General features: G+C 42.4%; 1 protein-coding gene across 5 annotated transcripts in view; it reads left to right on the top strand.

Annotated features, from left to right (window-relative positions):
• usp24 (ubiquitin specific peptidase 24) overlaps nt 1-21,206 on the top strand; it is a 150,228-nt gene that overhangs the window by 36,734 nt on the left and 92,288 nt on the right. For 3 of the 5 annotated variants that reach the window (XM_084309162.1, XM_084309164.1, XM_084309161.1), the window contains exons 5-12: nt 2,173-2,298; nt 8,420-8,455; nt 8,621-8,686; nt 10,318-10,383; nt 13,845-13,919; nt 18,171-18,230; nt 19,371-19,529; nt 19,917-20,031. In XM_084309162.1, coding sequence (XP_084165288.1) covers nt 2,173-2,298; nt 8,420-8,455; nt 8,621-8,686; nt 10,318-10,383; nt 13,845-13,919; nt 18,171-18,230; nt 19,371-19,529; nt 19,917-20,031 — 703 coding nt within the window. The remainder of the gene's footprint in view (nt 1-2,172; nt 2,299-8,419; nt 8,456-8,620; nt 8,687-10,317; nt 10,384-13,844; nt 13,920-18,170; nt 18,231-19,370; nt 19,530-19,916; nt 20,032-21,206) is intronic. The other 2 variants (XM_084309163.1, XM_084309165.1) reach the window with 1 other exon arrangement.

Genomic DNA, 21,206 nt, shown 5'->3' with positions numbered 1-21,206 from the left:
CTTTCTCCTGCTTCTGCCTCCTGCTTCTTCTCCTTCTGCTTCTTTTTCTCCTGCTTCTCTTTCTCCTGCTTCTGCCTCCTGCTTCTTCTCCTTCTGCTTCTCTTTCTCCATTTGCTTCTCTTTCTCCTTCTGCTTCTCTTTCTCCTTCTGCTTCTCTTTCTCCTTCTGCTTCTCTTTCTCCTGCATATTCTTTCTGCTTCTCGGTCTGCTTCTCTTTCTCCTGCTTCTCTTTCTCCTCTTTCTGCTTCTCTTTCTCCTGATTCTTCTCTTTCTCCTGCTTCTTCTCTTTCTCATTCTACTTCTCCTTCTGCTTCTCTTCTGATTCTTCTCTTTCTCCATCTGCTTCTCTTTCTCCTGCTTCTTCTCTTTCTCCTGCTTCTTCTCTTTCTCCTTCTGCTTCTCTTTCTCCTGATTCTTCTCTTTCTCCATCTGCTTCTCTTTCTCCTGCATCTTCTCTTTCTCCTGCTTCACTTTCTCCTGCTTCTCTTTCTCCATCTGCTTCTCTTTCTCCTCTTTCTGCTTCTCTTTCTCCTGCATCTTCTCTTTCTGATTATCTTTCTCCTGCTTTTCTTTCTGCTTCTGCTTTTCTTTCTGCTTCTGCTTCTCTTTCTGCTTCTCCTGCTTCTCTCCTTCTGTTTCTGATTATCTTTCTCTGTCTGCTTCTCTTTCTGCTTCTGCTTCTCTTTCTCCTTCTGCCTCCTGCTTCTCTCCTTCTGTTTCTGATTATCTTTCTCCTTCTGCTTCTCTTTCTCCTTCTGCCTCTCCTGCTTCTCTCCTTCTGTTTCTGATTATCTTTCTCTGTCTGCTTCTCTTTCTGCTTCTGCTTCTCTTTCTCCTTCTGTCTCCTGCTTCTCTCCTTCTGTTTCTGATTATCTTTCTCTGTCTGCTTCTCTTTCTCCTTCTCCTTCTGCTTATCTTTCTGTTTCCCTTTCCCCTTCTGCTTCTCTTTCTCTGACTGCTTCTGCTTCTTCTTCTTTCTTCTGTTTCTCCTGCTAATATTTCTCCTTCTACATCTCCTGCTTCTTCTCTTTTTTCTTCTTTGTCTTTCTCAGTCTGCTTCTCTTTCCCCTTCCACTCATCCTGCTTCTCTTTCTGCTTCTTCTTCTCTTTCTCATTCTGATTCGTTCTCCTTCTGCTCTTCCTGCTTCTCTTTCTCCTTCTGCTTCTTCTGCGTCTTTCTGCTTCTCTTTCTCATTCTGCTTCGTTCTCCTTCTGCTCTTCCTGCTTCTCTTTCTCCTTCTGCTTCTTCTGCGTCTTTCTGCTTCTCTTTCTCCTTCTGCTTCTTTCTCCTGCTCCTCTTTCTGCTCCTCTTTGTCTTTCTGCTTCTCTTTCTCCTTCTGCTTCTCTTTCTGCTTATCCTGCTTCTTCCCCCCTCCTTTCTCTTTCTCTTTCTCCTCCTGCTTCTTCTCTTCCCCCCTCCTTATTTCTTGAATTCCTTTATTCAGTCTTATTGTTTTACCATTTGGTCCCTTGTTTAGTTGCGTCAGAATGACCATATGGAAAAACGTAACCACACTTTTTTTTCTATCATGCACAATAAAGGTTTACCCCTATTGTGTTTTGTATTGTTTTTAAACAATGAGGGGTTGTCTCAACACAGTGTGAAATATGTAGTGCCGTTTTTGCAGTTCAGTTGTGACAAGAACCCTCCCTCTTGAAACAAGCCATGTAAAATTGCAGTCACAATCGACATAGTTAATAACGTGCGTGTATATGTACAAAATGGCAGCTCGCTCATAGATCTTGCCTTTTCTACAGAAGGTTAAACCTAAAATATGTTTCTTAGTTACAACATTTTTAACTGTGCGTTTGATATGATATTGCTGGATCTCGAGTCTTATTCGATCTGCAATCTTTGACAGTTTTATCAGAATTCTGTTTGACAGTACAGGCTTGTGCATCGCTGCTAGATGTACGATAGTTATTGTATTTGTACGATAAAAGCGGCTCGTTAAAGACGGCTAAGCTATAGAGGCTGCTAGAATGCATAATGCAAAACACTTCAAAAGACATGTGTAGGAGACCTCAAATACTATCTTGTTGAAAAGGACTACAATATGGGACCTTTTTAAAACGACTCCCTAACTGACATGGACAATGAAGAATGAAACTGTTATAGCATAGTTTCTGTTTTCTGATTCCTGTGTGTGTCTCCGTGTTTGTTCTGCCCAGGCCTTTAACCCAGATAATGAGTATCACTTCAAGAACCGGATGAAGGCCTCTCAGAGGAACTGGGCCGAGGTGTTTGGAGACGAGGCCAGCATGTTCGCCGTCTCCCCGAGCAACACCTACCAGAAGGTAAGGCATGAGGCAGTAGTACTTCTCCACCATTTCCGTGTCGAGCTCCTCCATATTGATAGGCCACAGAACCCCCCCCCCCCCCCCCCCCTTCCTGTCTTGAGAAAATATGAGTTGTTTCATTTGATTTTAGTCCAGAATTCTAATGTAGTTTAATTTCCTATCTCAAACGCCACCCACTTTTCTTGATCACAACTATTGCTTGTTTGCCAGATGGAAGCGACGGTTGTGATTGGAGGATCAAGAAAATAGGGCGGGTCTGACATGGGTCAATTGAGGGCATAACAGTAGAGAGAGTGAAACATATGATCAGAATTAGTCTTATTAGTGAATGAAATAATACAGAAGATTAACTATTTCTCATTTTGCTGGGTACACCCTGGAACCCTCAAGGATGCCTGGGGGGCCGCAGACCCCACGTTGAGAACCCCGGCCGTAAGGCACGCCCACTTCAATGCTACTACTCCTTTTGAAAAGGTCGATTGGTCAAACTGGAAACTGTTTTCCGTGTGTGTGTGGTTGCGCGCATGCACCTGTGTGACTGCATGCCAACCTCACCATTAGCAAATGCTTGTGTCAGGGTTTCCGTTAGAATTTTTTTTTGCAGGTCTGAGTGTCCGGTAGATTTCAATCTACCGGACAAATGGGATAAATTCCGGTCAGAGTTTATTGAGCTTAAAAACAATTGATAGGACTATATAAAGAATGACATCATCAAGGCATTTATAATATTTTAACTTAAAACTAGGCTACTTTTGCGTATATACAGTCATTAATATATTCCAAATAAAATAAGTCCCTCGAGACTTCGTGCTGCTGCCGACTTGAGGTGTCGGTGGGCAGTCTGCCCGACCTTAATAAACAGCAGTCTGTTATAATCACATTTTTATGAGCTAACGAATTCCGTTATATTGGACATTTGTATTAATTATATCAAGCGAAGAACTGAGAAATTTGGCAGAGAGAGACGGCACATTATCGTGGGTTTGCGTGATGTATATCTCCACCTCCCAACGACTGGTGCTGGTCATAATGTCCTGTGAAAATAATTCCCTCTAAACACAATTTGATTATTTGAATTGTATTAAAATAGGCTAAAATTAAATAGCCTATGCGATGAACGAAACAATAATTTGTTTCATCGTTGCTTCACCAAGCAGCCGGTCTAATAATGACATCCTGTTGTCAGCGCGAGCTGGCTGCTGATATATTTACGTGAAGCATGGAGCAGCAGTGTTTTTAGGTCCGGTCTGGAAACCGCTCAGCAGCGCCCCCACCCAACAGCTGAATTGCCAATGGCTGAATTGGAGTACTGCACCCTGCCGGCCGGCAGATGGATGCTTCTCGCAAATATATCAGCAGCCAGCTCGCGCTGACAACAGGATGTCATTATTAGACTGGCTGCTTGGTGAAGCAACGATGAAACAAATGTAATGATTGTTTGTTTCGTTCATCGCATAGGCTATTTAATTTTAGCCTATTTTAATACAATTCAAATAATCTAATTGTGTTTAGAGGGAATTATTTTCACCGGACATTATGACCGGAGAGATTAAATATGTCGGACTTCAACAGATTTTGCCGGTCAAATACCGGTAATTACCGGCTAACGGAAACGCTGGCTTGTGTGTATATCTATGCCAGGAGTTCCCAAACCCACTACATGAGGCATAATGTTAACCTCTTAACAGGTGGGGTTCCGTGCACGGGTCGAGCGTCTAGTGCAGTGGTCCCCAAACTACGGCCCGGCCCCCTAGAGCCCCAGAGCTTTAAAAGCTTTTTTTTTTTTTATAAGATGGCAGCATCCCCAATTGTCTGTGCTGAATGTTTGTTAGTGTTTGATATTTTTTGTTGGTTTTTAGTACTTTTAAACATCCATTTTTAGTAAGTAGTAGTTTTCATTTGATCCTATAATTATTTCATTCACCGATTTGTGGACTTTTTTTTTTGTCCTGAAAGGCGCCTTATAAATCAAATGCATTATTATTATTATTATTATTATTATTATTATCATCCAGGAGGGAAAAGACACTTTGTAGGGACTGCATCTCTGCCTGTCCTGGCCAGGAAACACTTTGCAACTGTGATCTCCTCTGGCAGTAGTTGGATATTGTAATGTGTGGCGAGGGGTTACAGCAATTCCACTGAGAGAAACTGGTCTGAGGCTGGATAACATGCCTGTATGCCTCTCATAAGTTGTTCTCCAACTCATGAGAACCTGCTCTCAAGCTCTTGCAGCATTCTGTCAAGGACTGGATAGAACAGTCTGTCTCAGCTGATCTTCTGAGCTGAGGTCTGAGCTTGTGCCACAAGATGACTCAACTACATACTCGTCCATCCTTTTCTGCTTCCTCCTTTGGCTGGTAGTATGTTCCTCAATCCCAAGGCCATTACATATGGCCTTTGTCCTGTCATACATGTCCACTGCCATCGCTGAGGTGCGATAACCTTTGAGTGTGTCCTGCACTGTGCTTTTAAATAGTACAGAGCTAGAGCTAGGTGGTCTGTAGGTACTGTATTTTTATTTCATAAATAGTGTTATTTATTTCATTAATAGTGTTATTATTTATTTCCTGACTTTTTTTTCTGTGAAGATCTCGGAAAGGGTTATTAATATTTGGTTATGTGTGGCAAAAAAATAAAATTGTTTCTGGAAAACAATAAATGTTTACGTTTAGGCACCCCTGCGATCGTCACACTTTTACAAACTGACCCCGGCCCCCACCAGAGAAGGGAAAAGTTATGTGGCCCTCACAGGAAAAAGTTTGGGGACCCCTGGTCTAGTGGCTCGGGGCTGCATTTTTCGCCGAACATTTACCCTTCGAAAGATCTATTTGTTGCCGTTCTAACGCTACCTCACTCGACCAAATCCGTGCCTCGGTTCTCGAGTTACATGACGATATGTCAGGCGAGCGTCTTTTTACGCGCATCAGATGACTTCAGACGCTCCAGAACTGCCAATCATCCGCTGATGGCGAAAATGATTGGTCAGCGTTGTAGTAGCCAATGAGTGTACCTTTTCCAACGATACCCCACGTGGGGGGGGGGGGGGGGGTGCGCGAATAAGGGATCTAGGTGAAAGTTGACAAGCAAAAACCAGATGTGAATCAGACTTCAGAACAAACGGCGGTGGATGAGGAAATGGATTTTGGAGAGCTTTTTTTTTGTTGCCGGTTATACTCGGACGTCTCTCAAAGACCCATTTGGCCATTTCTGAACGAATTTTTATCAAATTTGTATCTGTACTACATAGGACTTAAGGCTGGAATCTTGCAACCACTACAGAAAAATGTGAGTACACAAGTTCAAGTTCAACTCAAGTTCAGACCTCTGTTACCAGGCTCATGCATGTGCTATAAGTATAAAGTATAAAGATAAGCGTTGAAAAAAAAAGTATGCAGTCATCAAGTTCAAGTAAAAAAAATTGTTTACCGGTTACCGTCGGTAGTGTGATAGTAAAGGGTTAATCTTCTGTAGTGTGGCAGTGAAATGGTTAACCTTCTGTGTATTGTCGCAGTGAAAGGGTTAACCGTTTGGTAGTGCAGCAGTGAAAGGGTTAAGTCATGAGTTTATTAACCAATGGGAAAATGTGTTGGTCAGTGAAAATGATGTTGCATTACATGATTACATGTGTATTCCGTTCCCTTGGACAAGGATGTTAGGTTACTCTGTTAGGCTGCTCATGCAACCTTCAGCACCATCCTGCAACCCACTGTTTAAAAACCATGCTCCCTTTTTACACAGAAATCCTGCAATAACGCCATAAAAGGAGAACAGTCTTTCTGCCAAGCGAAGACGGCACAATTTCACCTGCATGTGCGCGTTTAGACAAAAAGGCGTGTTCCCGAATTGCAGGCGGATAGAAGCAGCGTCTCAGTCTGTGGTTCTGAAATATGTTTGATAGAAGAAGCGTCAGGCTGTGATTCTGAAATATGTTTTATAGACGCAGCATCTCAGGCTGTGGTTCTGAACTATGTTTGATAGAAGCAGCAGCTCAGGCTGTGGTTTTGAAATATGTTTGATGGAAGCAGCGTCTCAGGCTGTGGTTCTGAAATATGTTTGATAGAAGCAGCATCTCAGGCTGTGGTTCTGAAATATGTTTGATGGAAGCAGCGTCTCAAGCTGTGGTTCTGAAATATGTTTGATAGGAGGAGCATCTCAGGCTGTGGTTCTGAAATATGTTTGATGGAAGCAGCGTCTCAGGCTGTGGTTCTGAAATATGTTTGATAGAAGCAGCATCTCAGGCTGTGGTTCTGAAATATGTTTGATGGAAGCAGCGTCTCAGGCTGTGGTTCTGAAATATGTTTGATAGAAGCAGCATCTCAGGCTGTGGTTCTGAAATATGTTTGATAGGAGGAGCATTTTTTGTTCTTCTCTCCCTAATTTGTTTAGTGGCAAGAACACTGCTTTCATCTCCACTCATACAACTCAAACATTGTAGGCTTATTTGTACTTAAAAAGGTTATATGATAAATATAATCAATGTCGGATCAACGCAAGATTGATAACATATAGCCCTTACCTTGTCTATGATGTACTGCAAAAAGAATATTCCAATTATCTGATCGCCATTCCAAGTACTGATCGCGATCGTGTACCAACACTGACAAAATGTGAAATCTCTACCAAGTCCCGTTTCTGCAGTTCAGCTGAGACAATAACGCCCCCCACTGAAACAAGCCATTCTGAATTGACTCGGATCTGTGACGTGTAAGAAATCTGATCTGCCACCACCCGCCCACAATCAACTGTGATTGGAGGAGTTAGCATAACGTTGAAAGTATGAGCAAAACGGGCAAGCAGCGAGAGGAAATAATGCGGAAGCGGTTTCGACAGCAGAGTTGCCACCTTCAGCTGTTCCACCGTCAGCACTTCCTCAAAAGTGTTCGACAGTGTTCCTAATAGTTTCCTAATGATATCGTGCTCCACAAGCAATAAGCCTGGGCAGTGGCACGATATTATTCAGGAGACTCAGCCGCGGCTGAGATGAGACTTGCTTTACCGGCAGTGCTTCTCTCCTCTGTCTCTGTCTCTCACAGACACACACACGCACGCACGCACGCACGCGCGCGCGCGGCAGCGCTTCTCTCCTCTCGTCTCACAGACACACACACTCGCCCAACTTACGTCACGCACACACACACACACACACACACACACACACACACACACACACACACACACACACACACACACCCAGAGACAGAGCGGGTGTGTGTGCGCTTTGAAAAGGTTCCTCCATCCTAGCGTATCTGCCAGTGCAGGTGAGTATGGGCGGAGCCCAGCCAAAAACAGCTTGTACGTTGGAAGGGGAGAAAGTGGTGCACCAAAGTACTTGATAAAAAATACAAAACAATGAATTTTATTGAAAAAAACTTTACAGATGTGTTCCATAGACTCACAGGAACTGTGTAAAATGTCCCAAATAGTGAACAATAGGTGACCTTTAAGGTAAAAGTTGCATCTCAACTCATGTTGCATTTTCTTTTAATTAGTCATAAAATATGTAGCCTCTTATTATTATTATTATTATGATTATAATATCATGTGGTCAGCCTTGGTTCTATCCCACAACTAATTGCTAGATGGGAGCAATATTCCTGCGGGTTGGTGGTGTGGGGATAGTTGCATGGGGCAGCTCTCCACTTATGAAAGTAGTTGTGATTATGATGTTGCCTACAAGCTAACCCCCACAGAATTAACCACAGCATGCAAACATCACACCCCTGTCCTGCAATGCCAGACAGTCCCTTTCAACTTTGACCTCTCCCCTCATTCCGTGTTCATATCTTTTACACAGAACGGCAAGGCGGGGGGTAAGATTCTCAGTGTGAAAGCTACCGAGTACTGATCTGTAAACACACTTGCCTGTTGCCTTTTTGTTTACAGCTTGTAGCCAGGTCAAGACGGGGGGGGGGGGGGGGCAGACAAACTGGTTCCTCCTCTCCCGCGTATTGTGTAACAAAACCACAGGGACTTCGCTGCAAGGCACACAACATCTGTGGGGGAACATCTAATTCTGTGTGTGTATATGTATGTATGTTTGTGTGTGTGTGTGCACTTGTGTACAATCCCATAGTTGAAGAGATTTTGGACTGAAACCATCATATGTTTGTTTCAGGAGCCTCACGGTTGGCTGGTTGATCTGGTGAATCGAGTAAGTTGTGCACTGACCCAAATATGTCCCTATTCTATACCATAAATCAACCTCTGTTATGTCTCTATTTTATACCACAACTCAACATATCTACTGTATGATCCATTTCCAGACTTCAACTGTCTTGTTCTCCTTCTCTCCCCCCCCCCCCCCCCCCCCATCTAGTTCGGAGAGATGGGAGGATTCACAGCCATCCAGACCAAGCTGAATACAGAGGAAATAGAGATATCTGTGAGAGAATCCTCCTTCCCTTCCCCTCTCATCTCCTTCCCCTCCCCTCTCCTCTCCTCTCCCCTCTTTCCCCTTCCCCTTCTCCTCTCCTCTCCTCTCCTTCCCACCCACTCTATAATGTTGAACAGTGATGAAATAGAATTATCCTCGTGGGGGATTATTATGATGAATTGAAAATGGGGGACCCTGATGTAAACAAGACGAAAGTCTTTCTCTGGTCTGCATCCCCTTAACAATTGTGTGTATTGAGCTGTACTGTATTGTACCCATTCTGCAATTTGTTAATACAATTTTCAATCAATCAAGGGGGGGGGGGGATCTAGATGGAGAAAGAGAGAGAAGAGGAACTTGAGGATTGTTTATACAGGCAAGAGGTCATGGTGTTTACTCCATGGCCTCTCTCACTCATACTCTTTCTCTCACTCATACTCTTTCTCTGTCTCACTATTTCTGTCTCTTTCACTCATACTCTGTCTCTCATTCATACTATTTCTGTATCTCACTCATGCTCTTTCTCTGTCTCTCACTCATACTCTTTCTCTGTCTCTCTCACTTATACTCGTTCTCTGTCTCTCTCACTTATACTCTTTCTCTGTCTCTCTCACTTATACTCTTTCTCTGTCTCTCACATGCTCTTTCTCTGTCTCTCACTCATACTCTTTCTCTCTCACATGCTCTTTCTCTATCTTTCTCTCACATTCTCTCTCTCTCTCATCCTCCCTCTGAACTGATTCGTTGTGTGTGTATTCTGAGGCATCCTTGTCCCGATACTTCCTATAGGGAACGTGGCCCGGAAACCACAGCAGTGCATATCCATTGATTCAGTGTGTGTACACACACACACACACACACACAAACACACAATCCATTAGCATGTCAAAGTAGGCTGGCATACTCCTAGAGGCTGGTAGTGAACTCTTACATTCACTGGTAGCATTGAGAGTTCAGCTGAGTGTATGCTGTCAACTCCCTGACAGATGAGAGGAGGAGAGAGAGAGGGGGGGAGAGAGAGAGAGAGAGGGGCAGAGAGAGAGAGAGAGGGGCAGAGAGATAAAAGGGAGGAGTCGGCAGCTCCCAGGGGTGACTCATTAATTTTTCTTCTCTGAACAGGAAGTCAAGTGCAGAGAGGGAATTCACTCTTGTGAGGAGGGGGACGAGGGGTGGAGAGGGAGAGGGGGAGGGATGGAAAGAGTGATGGAGGGATGGAAAGAGAGAGTGATGGGATAGTGAGGAGAGCAGAAGAACACAGGAGCCATTCAGCAAACGCCTCTGATTTGGCACCAAATGACCAAAGACAGCTGGGTTCCGCTATTGGAACCCTCACTCATCAACACATCTCTATCTCTCTCTCTCATACACACTCGCACTACTTGGAATGCACTGTCACTTCAGTTACAAAATTAACCTTTGGCCTAAACACGTTAATTTGAGAGGATGGGTGGAGCCAATACAGCAGCGTATTTGATTTCACAAGCCATTTAAAAGTGATAGCCGTTAATGCTTCCTGTCCAACTACACACCACAGGAAGCTTAGTGGAGAGAGTGGAGTGATTCTGCATGTGTTTTTGCTAACAAGGTTTCCTTTGGTTACTGTGTCATGCATGTCTAATTCTCCTCCTCTCTGTGTGTAGTGTGTATCAGCCCTGGTGCAGCCTCTTGGTGTGTGCGCAGAATACCTCAACTCCAGCTTGATACAGGTGAGCTCTGCTTACACACAGACATATGTGTGCACACATACATATAGGGCTGGGCGATATATCGAGTATACTCGATGTATCGCGGCTTGTTCTACATGAGATGTAGTAAATTACTATATCATGAACATCGAGTATATGTTGTCGCGGCTGAGATCAGACTTGCTTTAGCGCAGAGCTGTCCTCTCATTTCATTATAGACACATGACCAGCGTGGACCTTAAATGACATGCAATTGTAATTTCATTAGACAGACCAGCGCGGACCTTTAATGACATGCAATTTAATTGACGCAAGCAATGGGCTAACGTTAGCTGCTAACCAAGTTATCCATGATGACTAGGCAAAGCTAACTAGCGTTAGATGCTAACCCTGGAAAACGCTCAAAGCGGACTCCACAACACTAGTTCCATTTGTGAGGAAAGGGGGTGGGTTATATTATATTGACGACGCTTGACAACAGAAGTTTAAACATAACTTCATATTTATTGGTTATTCGTTTCTTTATATCATCCAGTTTCCGTGTGGTCAACTCTTCCTATTTACATTCGAGTGTGACATCATCACTACGGCAGCTTAGACGATCAAAGCGCAAACCTAGAACAAAACCCGAGGGGGGGGGGGGGGGGGGGAGCTGGCTCTCTCGCGCGTTCTCGCCCTCTCTCTCTCTCTCTCTCTACATTCAATGATTTAAAGTAGCCAAACGTTACAGTATAAATACTAACTGGATAGTTGATGATATAAACATTTAATTTCATTATCTGAAATATTCTAAAATCATTAAGTCTGCTATAAGCCATTATCCCTTTGTGTGTGATTATTATTTTCTCACAGTAGTGTGTATATATATATATATTAGGGCTGTCAGTTTATCGCGTTAATTAGATTAATTAATTACACAGCAAATTATCGCGTTATGAAAATTAACTCAAAATTAATTAAAACATTTTTTATTTTTATTTTTTTGTATCTCATTCATTCCATAAGAATGTAGACTACACATTTACAGACTTTTTTTTAATATGGTCCATTTGCATGTTCTTGGTATCTGATTCTAGGGACATCTATGAATTTCAGGGAATGTATTCCCAGTGTCAGAAATACTGTGGGCTAGATCCACAAAGAATGGATTGCACGGTGCAAGTTGCACCCTTACTTACAATTCATTATGAATTGAAAATGGGGGACCCTGATGTAAACAAGATGAAAGTCTTTCTCTGGTCTGCATCCCCTTAACAATTGTGTGTATTGAGCCGTACTGTATACCCATTCTGCAATCTGTTAATAACATTTTCATTCAATCAATCAATCTGTGCGGTGATTGATTGAATGAAAATTTTATTTTGAGTAAATTGTAATGAACCAAATGAGAATATCAATACATTTCTTTTTATCTTTGACTGTGAATAACACCATGCTCAAATTGACCAGACCTGAAAAATCTAAGCAAATTAATAGATGGAAGATGATTAAACGGAAGGTTTTGTATACAGTACTGAATTCTGCCATCCGGACACATGCAATTTGAAATATGATTATAGAATATCAGGCATAAAATGGTTATGAGATTAAATGCGATTAATTAGATTAATTAATTACAAATCCTGTAATTAATTCGATTAATTTTTTAATCGCCTGACAGCACTAATATATATATATATGTGTGTTTGGCTAAAGTGGATAGAAAACACAGTACTGTGCAAAAGTCTTAGGCGCCCAATAGTTTTTATATAAATTGTCTTAGATGTAAATAAAAAAAATTATTCGTGTCAGTAGACTACTCTTAGTACATTTTCATTTAATTATTTTTTAAAGCATCTTCATGGTTTAATAATGCAAACATGTTGCAGGGACTTATTATAATCATCATTGGCGTGACTTTATGCATCAAAGGGTTAAATCAAGCATTTTAAGCGCTTTAGAGGAAATGTCAAAATATTGCGATATATATAGTGTATCGTGATATGGCCAAAAAATATCGCGATATCATTTAGAGGCCATATCGCCCAGCCCTACATACATATTGTACATACATATATATACATGCGCTCACACACGCGCATACATACATACATACATACATACATACATACATACATACATACATACATACATACATACATACATACATACATACATACATACATACATGCATACATGCATGCATACATACATACATACATACATACAGACATACAGATGTATATGTCCAATGTTCAAGAAAGTGAAGCGCTGCGGCTAAGTGGCGCAGTGGGCAAGGCGCTCGCCACTAACGCAGGAGATGCTGGGTTCGAGCCCAGCTCTCGGCGTTGCTTCCGGCTTGGCTGGTCGTTCATACTAATACAATTGGCAGTATTAGGGGGTGGGAAAGCCGGTGGGTGGGGATCGGACGTTGTGGACAGCGACTCCTACAGGTCGGTTGGTGCGCCTGTACAGCAGAATCAGGAAGTATCGGGGGCAGCGTGAGCCTCCCACGCATTACTCCTCGCCGCTGAGAGAGCGCGCTGTACAGGTGAAAAGATGCGACGGCTGCCTCCTCGTGTACCGGAGGGTACACGTGATGCAAGGCTTCGTCCACATTGCAGCCGACCAGTGGGAGGCATGGTCTGACAACGTTCGAGACAGGGGAGGGTAGAATTGGATAATACGAAATTGGGATGGGAGAAAAATTGAAAATGGGGAGAAAAAGTAGATTAAAAAAAATAAATAAAGTGAAGAGCTATGAAAATGAGATGCTGTTTGGCCAGTGTTCCAGCAGTGTTATGACATCTATTAGATGCTGTTTGGCCAGTGTTCTAGCAGTGTTAATGACATCTATTAGATGCTGTTTGGCCAGCGTTCTAGCAGTGTTAATGACATCTATTAGATGCTGTTTGGCCAGCGTTCTAGCAGTGTTAATGACCTCTATTAGATGCTGTTTGGCCAGCGTTCTAGCAGTGTTAATGACATCTATTAGATGCTGTTTGGCCAGCGTTCTAGCAGTGTTAATGACATCTATTAGATGCTGTTTGGCCAGCGTTCCAGCAGTGTTAATGACATGTATTTGATGCAGTTTGGCCAGTGTTCTAGCATCTATTAGATGCTGTTTGGCCAGCGTTCTAGCAGTGTTAATGACATGTATTTGATGCAGTTTGGCCAGCGTTCTAGCAGTGTTAATGACCTGTAATTAGATGCTGTTTGGCCAGCGTTCTAGCAGTGTTAATGACATCTATTAGATGCTGTTTGGCCAGCGTTCTAGCAGTGTTAATGACATGTATTTGATGCAGTTTGGCCAGCGTTCTAGCAGTGTTAATGACATCTATTAGATGCTGTTTGGCCAGCGTTCTAGCAGTGTTAATGACATGTATTTGATGCAGTTTGGCCAGCGTTCTAGCAGTGTTAATGACATGTATTTGATGCAGTTTGGCCAGCGTTCTAGCAGTGTTAATGACATGTATGTGGTCCCATGTCTGTGTCCCATCCAGCCCATGCTAGACCCAGTCATCCATAAGATGATCACCTACGTACAGAACCTGGAGGAGAAGGATCTGAAAGACAAGGTAAGAATCAGCCAGTGTCTCATGTTTTTTTTATTTGACCATGTACATTTAGGTTGTGTGTGCATATAGATTCTTGAATTGACTTGTGAATGGGAAAATAAGCCTTTTCTAACTTTTAATATCTTAAAATCAAGTTTTTGCTTTACAAACATTAGAAATATGTAGTATATCAAAGTTAACGGAGAAATGGCCTCTGTGTTCTTTTGGATATTGTGGTGTTATTATTTTTTCCTAATCTGTGCTCATAAACTGCCTCTCTGGGAATATAATATGAGACAGGAATAGCATGTCTGGCTATGTTCTCCATTGTCCCCCTCAATCCTGGTGCCAAAAATAGATACTTCAAAACTATGCCAGTTCCTAAATTGTCAAACGAAAATCAATAAAAAGAATTGGCTTTTTGCCATTTTCTCCCATATTCCCAATTCATATCCCCAGCCACTTCTTTTCACCTGACAGCAAGGAGTTTCAATGGGAGAGCATATCTCCAGGTCTCATACCCCACCGGCTTCCCACCCACGAACACTGACAATTGTGTTTTGTAGGGACATCATCAGACCAAGCCGGAGGTACCACTGCCGGGTAAAATAATATATTGAAAGAAAATAAGAACATTTTGTATAAAAACAAGCCAACATTGAATTTCCAACGGTAACAATTCATGACAGCTTGTATATCTCAACTGGTTAGTCCCCTGCCTGTGAACCATATGGTCCCCGGTTCAAATCTCTTGGATACTTATTTTTTTTCTGTAACGTTAATTAATGTATCCACTCTGGTTGATAAGATAAGATATTCCTTTATTGATCCCCTTGGGGTAATTCAGGCATCATGCCAGCATGGAGGGGGGGTACACAGGTAGTGAAAACACAAGCAGTGTAAACAAATAAGTCAATAGAATTGACTATCTAACCAACTGAAATATACAGTATTCACAGTATCACAGTATTCACATAAGGTGCAGTATGCATAAGGTGGTGTTATTGTCCTTTTTGGGACACCAGAGTGAATAGATTATTTAACGTTACGAAAAGACAAAAAAAGTAAGCAGGAGATTCGAACCGGGGACCATATGGTCCACAGGCAGGGCACTAACCAGTTGAGCTATACAAGCTGTCATGAATTGTTACTGACTAATCTAGGGCTGTCCCCGACTAAGGATTTGGATGGTCGACTATGATTGGCCAAAATTTGCCGTTATTTGACTATTGGTCGACAAAAATAAAAAAAAAAAAAAAAATATCATTCCATTTGGGCTGTGGGGGTGCTTAATGTTTGAAGGAGTCGACTGAAGGCTTCTTGTCCTTTGCAAAAGCATGCAATTGGTCCACTGATACATCTTGATATTTGTCTAGTCTAGACTCTAGTGTGTTCATTAGATGGGTGAAATCCTCTTTCAGTGCCTCTGTGCCTGTTTTCGTAGGCAGTTAGCCTCTGGTATGTGTGCCATTAGCGTTAGCCACGCTTCTAGGCCTCTTTTCTTTTGGAAAGAATGATAAAAAAAAAAATATATATATATATACGGTATATATATATATATATATATATATATATTTTTTTTTTTACTATTCGACTAAGAGGTTGGTTAGTCGACTACGGCCCCTTTCGACCGATTAGTCGACTAATCGACTAATAAGGGTCAGCCCTAGACTAATCCATCATTTACACTTTTCGAGTGCCAATTGTGGTCGTCGTCCATTATTTGGCATTAATAAATCAGATATCATGTGTGTGTGCTTTTGTGTGTGCGCTCTCGCGCTGACTCGTTAAGCCTTTCCCTACGCATATTCATTTCTGGAGCATTTCTTTATCCACTCTGGCGTGATGGTGTATTGTACTCGCAAATCGCTTCCTGTTGAATGAATCGGTTGAGTGCAGCGCCGACTCTCTACTTACGAGGTGGGGGCGTAATAGCGTAGGTCAGTGGCCAATCAGATCGTGCAAACCGAACGCGGAAGGACAACCACCTTAGGGAAAGTATTCACGCACTGGAGTATACAGTAGCTGTTGCATCTAGACATTTATGAATGATATACAAATACAAATATACAGTACTGCTGTTAAGCCTTAAGGTCCCCCTATAGGACCCCCTGCTTTTCTTTATCATAAATCGATCAATAGAGACCGTATTAGATCCCCAATTATCATATCATTGGAAAGCCACACTCATTGGCTACAACCCTGTGCAAAGATTCTCGAGATCGCCAAATGATTGACGGAACTAGAGCCCCGGGAGTCGGGGGTGGTAATGTGTACTTTTGCGTACTTTGGGGCACGCCTCACATATCGGCATGTAACTCGAGAACCGCTGAACGGATTTTGTCACCTGAAAGGGCAATCGACAGGCAACAAATAGGGCTTTAATTCTATCTATATAATGTATTAAAAGAAATGCACACCCGAGCCACTAGAGGTCGGCAAATAATCGTCCACATGTGGGCCCTTGGATGTTAAGAGGTTAATGTTTAAAAACATATTAAATGTGTAGCAAAGAGTAAAGACCATAACCCTATCAAAAACAGTAGTCAAAGTGTATATTTTCATTTTACCGATGTTTTATACGATTTATCGGAAATACGAATTTATCGGAAAATGCTAATTATCGTAAAAACTGCAAGGAAATGACTAAATCCAGATTCAACCATGCCATTGGAAAGAGGAGCATTTTCCTTATCCATAGATGTATGATTTGGCCATAATGAGGTCAAGTTCAAGGTCAAATATGAATTTATAATTAAAATCGATTATCATTAATTACTGTATCTACAAATCCTTCTGTTTAATCATCTTCCCTTTATTCATTTGCTTAGATTTTTTGTACACATGATCTCAATAAGGTGGTGAATGAGCTCAGTGAGCATTTTCTCCTACCCGTATCAATTTTTGATCAAAGATGCAAAAATCATAAATCATAATTTATATTCTCCTTTTCTTCATTACAATTTACTCAGCCTAGTAACGGACACAATATTTCTGACACTGGAAATACAAACCCCCAGGTCCCTAGATGTTTCTAGATACCAAGAACATGCAAATTGACCTTGCAGAAGTGGAGCAATCTTCCATTTACTTAGGCATGTACCTTTAGGCGAAAACGGTCTACAGGTTAAGAGGCAGAGATCAATAAGAGAAAATATATACATTTGAGGGGGAAGAAACTACATGCTATTTCTGTCTGTCATTTCAGCACCAGGCGATGTCCATCTTATTACCTCTGTGCGCTTCAAGGCTACTATTGCCTATTGCCATAGATAGAACAACAGTCTGAGCATGCGTAGTGTGCTGTGGCATCATCGTTTATCTAGACTATGCGTTTACAGTGGCTACACGGATCCACTGAACGGATATTTTGGAAAATCTTCACTTTAAAATGCGTTTAAGAAAATCTCTGTTTATGTTTCTGAAGACACTGTTTATGTGTGGATGAAAGGCCCAATCGTGGAATAAAATTTGCGTTTGGCAAAAGATCCAGATACGTGGGGACATGGCCTGAGACCCACCCAAGTAGATTGAGACCCGCCCAGGTAGATTGAGACCCGCCCAGGTAAATTGAGACCCGCCCAGGTAGATTGAGACCCGCCCAGGTAGATTGAGACCCACCTAGGTAGATGCGCAATTGTCATGTCATAATGCACACAGACCAGCAGACCTTACATTTTCGAAAGATTGTGTCTAGCCCTGCATTCAACATTGCTATGTCGTCTTCACTTTTGTTTTCATTTGAGTTGATTTGCGGGGATAGTTTGCTCCAATAGTGTGTGTTTGTGTGTAAATTTGCTATAGGCTTCTCTTTTTTACATGGATTAGGCAAATTATCTTTAACACTCCTGATGCAGATTATGTCTATTTTATTCAAAAGGAAGATACTGATTTATATATTATATATATATATAATCATTTTTTAAATAAAAAACAAGTATAATTATCGTGAAAACATGATATTTCCTCACACAATAATCGTAATAATCAAAATCTCATATGGTGACATCTCTAGTGCTGTTCCACGCCACCCACCACCACAAGTAGATTCTCAACCTCTGGAGAAAGTGTTCCAGGGTTCCAGTTTTCCTCTTGAGACACTTAACTAATTTTTTATGAGATATCACACTATCTTGAGTTTTCAGAGTAGTTTCCCCAAACTACCAAGTTCAGCTTTAAGCTTGGTGAATTGCATTTCTTGTATCATATCACCGTAGTTAAACACGTAACCCGCACTCGCTCGCTCTGTTCCTTCTGTCCTGCCTCTGAAAGCCTGCAACCAGGGTGACAAGCCCCTCACCTGCAACACATGGCTGCACCAGACTGCCTACAGTATGTACAGTGTATTTAATTGTCTAGTTGTTGTACTGTAACCATTGAAGAAAAAGAAAAAAATACCTTTGCTAGGCAGGATGTTTCACTGGCTGTCACTGTATCTTCACTCGCCTGTTCTGGTTCAGGATCTGAGTCTTTCTGTTTCATCTGCTTGTGGTGCTGGTTGATTTGCTGAAGCGCTGTATGGTAGAGGCATATTCTTTCTTTCTTACGACACAGGCTATTCATTTCAAAAGTGTGTTGTCATCTACTGTAGCCTATACTGCGCGCTGCGAGACAGAGGTGGAGAAAAAGAGATGCTCGAAACGAACACTCGCTGTTTAGCTTAAATTGGAGACTTTGATAGTAGTATGGGCAATGTACACCTCGTGTACCTTTTGAACAAATCTTGAAAGTCGTTTTTTCGTTTGAAAATCGCATCAGTGCGACCTAAAGGACTAAGTAAGACCAATCATCTGCTGCTGTCATTGTCTGTTTCAGTGAAGTGAAGCCATAATTGAGAGCGTTTTCCTTTTGACGTGATGATGTTCTGCTTATTGTCTGTCACTTTTGAAGTGCATGTCAGACTGACTGCTGCCCAACCACAAAAGGGGCAATTGATTGTCGTTATGCACAAGGTACAATGAGACACAATATGAACATAGCGATATGGTGTGAGCAGTACTGAGCCCGTTGGTACTCTGTTCTCGGTACCCAACCCCTCTGCATCTTTTTATTGCAGCTTCAGTCTAGGGAATTTTCCTTGATATCTACTCTCTTTAAAGTCGGAAGTAAATTCAGTACCTTGGACCTCCATCCTATTTATTAAGGCTTTCCTCTACAAAATAAATTCTTAGTGGACTAAAGCTTACTCAAATGTGAAAATGCTGCCGGAGGTGTTGCTGGTCCCAGCGAAAGGCCAAGGAGCCTACTGGCAAAGAGCCCATGTGCACCTCTCCCAAAATGTAACCGCTTGTAGGGTGACCCAGCAGCACCACACATGCGGTGACTGGCCCACTTGCCTTGAGTCACGCATATTCCGCATTTACCTTACTCTCTCGTGGAGGAGAAATGCCCAAAGAAGGTCATGTGGAACTATGATGCTCAAACCCCCTTTTAATCCTTCAGTCCTTCCGTCTTTCTCTCCGCTTCCTCCAGCGTCTCGTGAGCATCCCGGACCTGCTGTCTGCCATCAAGCTGCTGTGTATGAGGTTCCAGAGGGAGCTGGTCACCGTGGTGGACGACCTGAGGCTGGACACCCTGCTGCGCATGCTCAAAACACCCCACTTCTCCACCAAGATGAACTCCCTCAAAGAGGTCAGCCGCTGCTGGGGGTCTTAAGCTTGAATGAGAACTACATGAGGAGCGTTGAGTCGATTCTATGGGGTTTTATTTAAAAGAGTAATGAAACGCATGGCAGTCTTTGCTGCCCTAGTGGTTGATGTTTTCAACCTGCTGTACACTGCTGCCCCACCCTGATCACTGATGTCAGAGCACCTCTTGTTTCCCAGACAGACTTTGATAGTATATACCCAATAGGCGCGATCTCCGCTCTGATATCTCCGATTGGTGCGGCAGTGTGCAGCAGGGGGAAAGTATTGAACATTAGGGTGCAGAATTACCATGTTTTAAATGAGTTTATAGGTTTGGTGATTAGGTGGCTTTGATCAGTTATCAGGTGTGTAATATTGATCTCTGTGTCAGGTGACAAAGCTCATTGAGGAGAGCACGGTGTCTAAGACAGTGAAGAATGCCATAGACACAGACAGACTGCTGGACTGGCTGGTAGAGAACTCTGTCCTCTCAATAGCACTGGAGGGTAAGGAGATACCTAAGCTTTATCTATCTATCGCTCTCTCTCTCTCTCTCTCTCTCTCTCTATGCAACTTTGATTTCTAAGATATAAATTGCTTTTGCTATTATCATTTATCTATCGCTATCTAGCTATCACTATCTATATATAGTTAGGTCCATAAATATTTGGACATTGACACAATTTTCACAATTTGGCTCTGTGCACCACCACAATGGACTTGAAATTAAACAATCTTTCAGCTTTAATTTGAGGGTATTTACATCCGAATTAGGTGAACAGGGTAGGAATTACAACCGTTTCTACACGTGCACCCCCCCTTAACTCAATCAGGGCCAGACCCGAGGAAAGTCGGATTAACTCGCCAACCATTCAGCGCCAGACCCGAGTATATATATACCGTAATTCCTCTAATAGTAACCCCGGCTTGTATTTGTTTCAACTGTAGCGGGTACCAGGCTTGTATTAGGAGGAGGCCTGTATAAGAGGGAGGCCTATATTTCAAATTTTCAAACGGATCATAATGAATAAATCAACATTTTGTGTCAGTTTGAACCCAGTAAAATGTACTGGGTTCATTTATTGAAACCAAGTACTGTATGAAATAGTAAACAGTGCAATTACAGGTGGTCACTGGTCATTTCAACGTTTTCAAAGTGAAATCAAGTAACTAGCTCAGTATGCAGCTCAGTATATTAGTAACCCGGCTTGTATTAGGAGGCCGGCTTATAATTGCTTAGCTCAAGAGCGCACCCGGCCATTAATAGAGACCCGGCTTGTATTTGAGACCCGGTTACTATTAGAGGAATTACGGTATATATATATTTTTTTTTTTTGATAATCTGAGCTTTTTTCACCTATATCTCAGCGTGTCCCATATGTGTGTGCGTGTGCTGATCAGGAAATGGATAATCGGGGGCGGTCAGGTGGCGTAACGGAGATTGCGTTCGTCACCAACCCCGGAGCGGCTGGATTCGCCTGTTCGAATCCAGCTCACAGCTCCGGGGTTGTCACCAGCTTGGCTGGCCGTTCACACTAATACAATTGGCTGTATTAGAGGGTGGGAGAAGCTGGCGGGGTGGGTCCGGGTCGTTGTAAACAGCGACTCCTCCAGTTCGGTCGGGGCGCCTGCTAAGCGCGGATAGGATCTAAGTGGGGTAGTGTGATCCTTCCACACGTTA

Source organism: Notolepis coatsorum (assembly GCF_963971535.1).
Source record: "Notolepis coatsorum genome assembly, chromosome: 2".
Classification (NCBI taxonomy): Eukaryota; Metazoa; Chordata; class Actinopteri; order Aulopiformes; family Paralepididae; genus Notolepis; species Notolepis coatsorum.
This window is presented reverse-complemented; position numbering and strand designations above follow the sequence as displayed.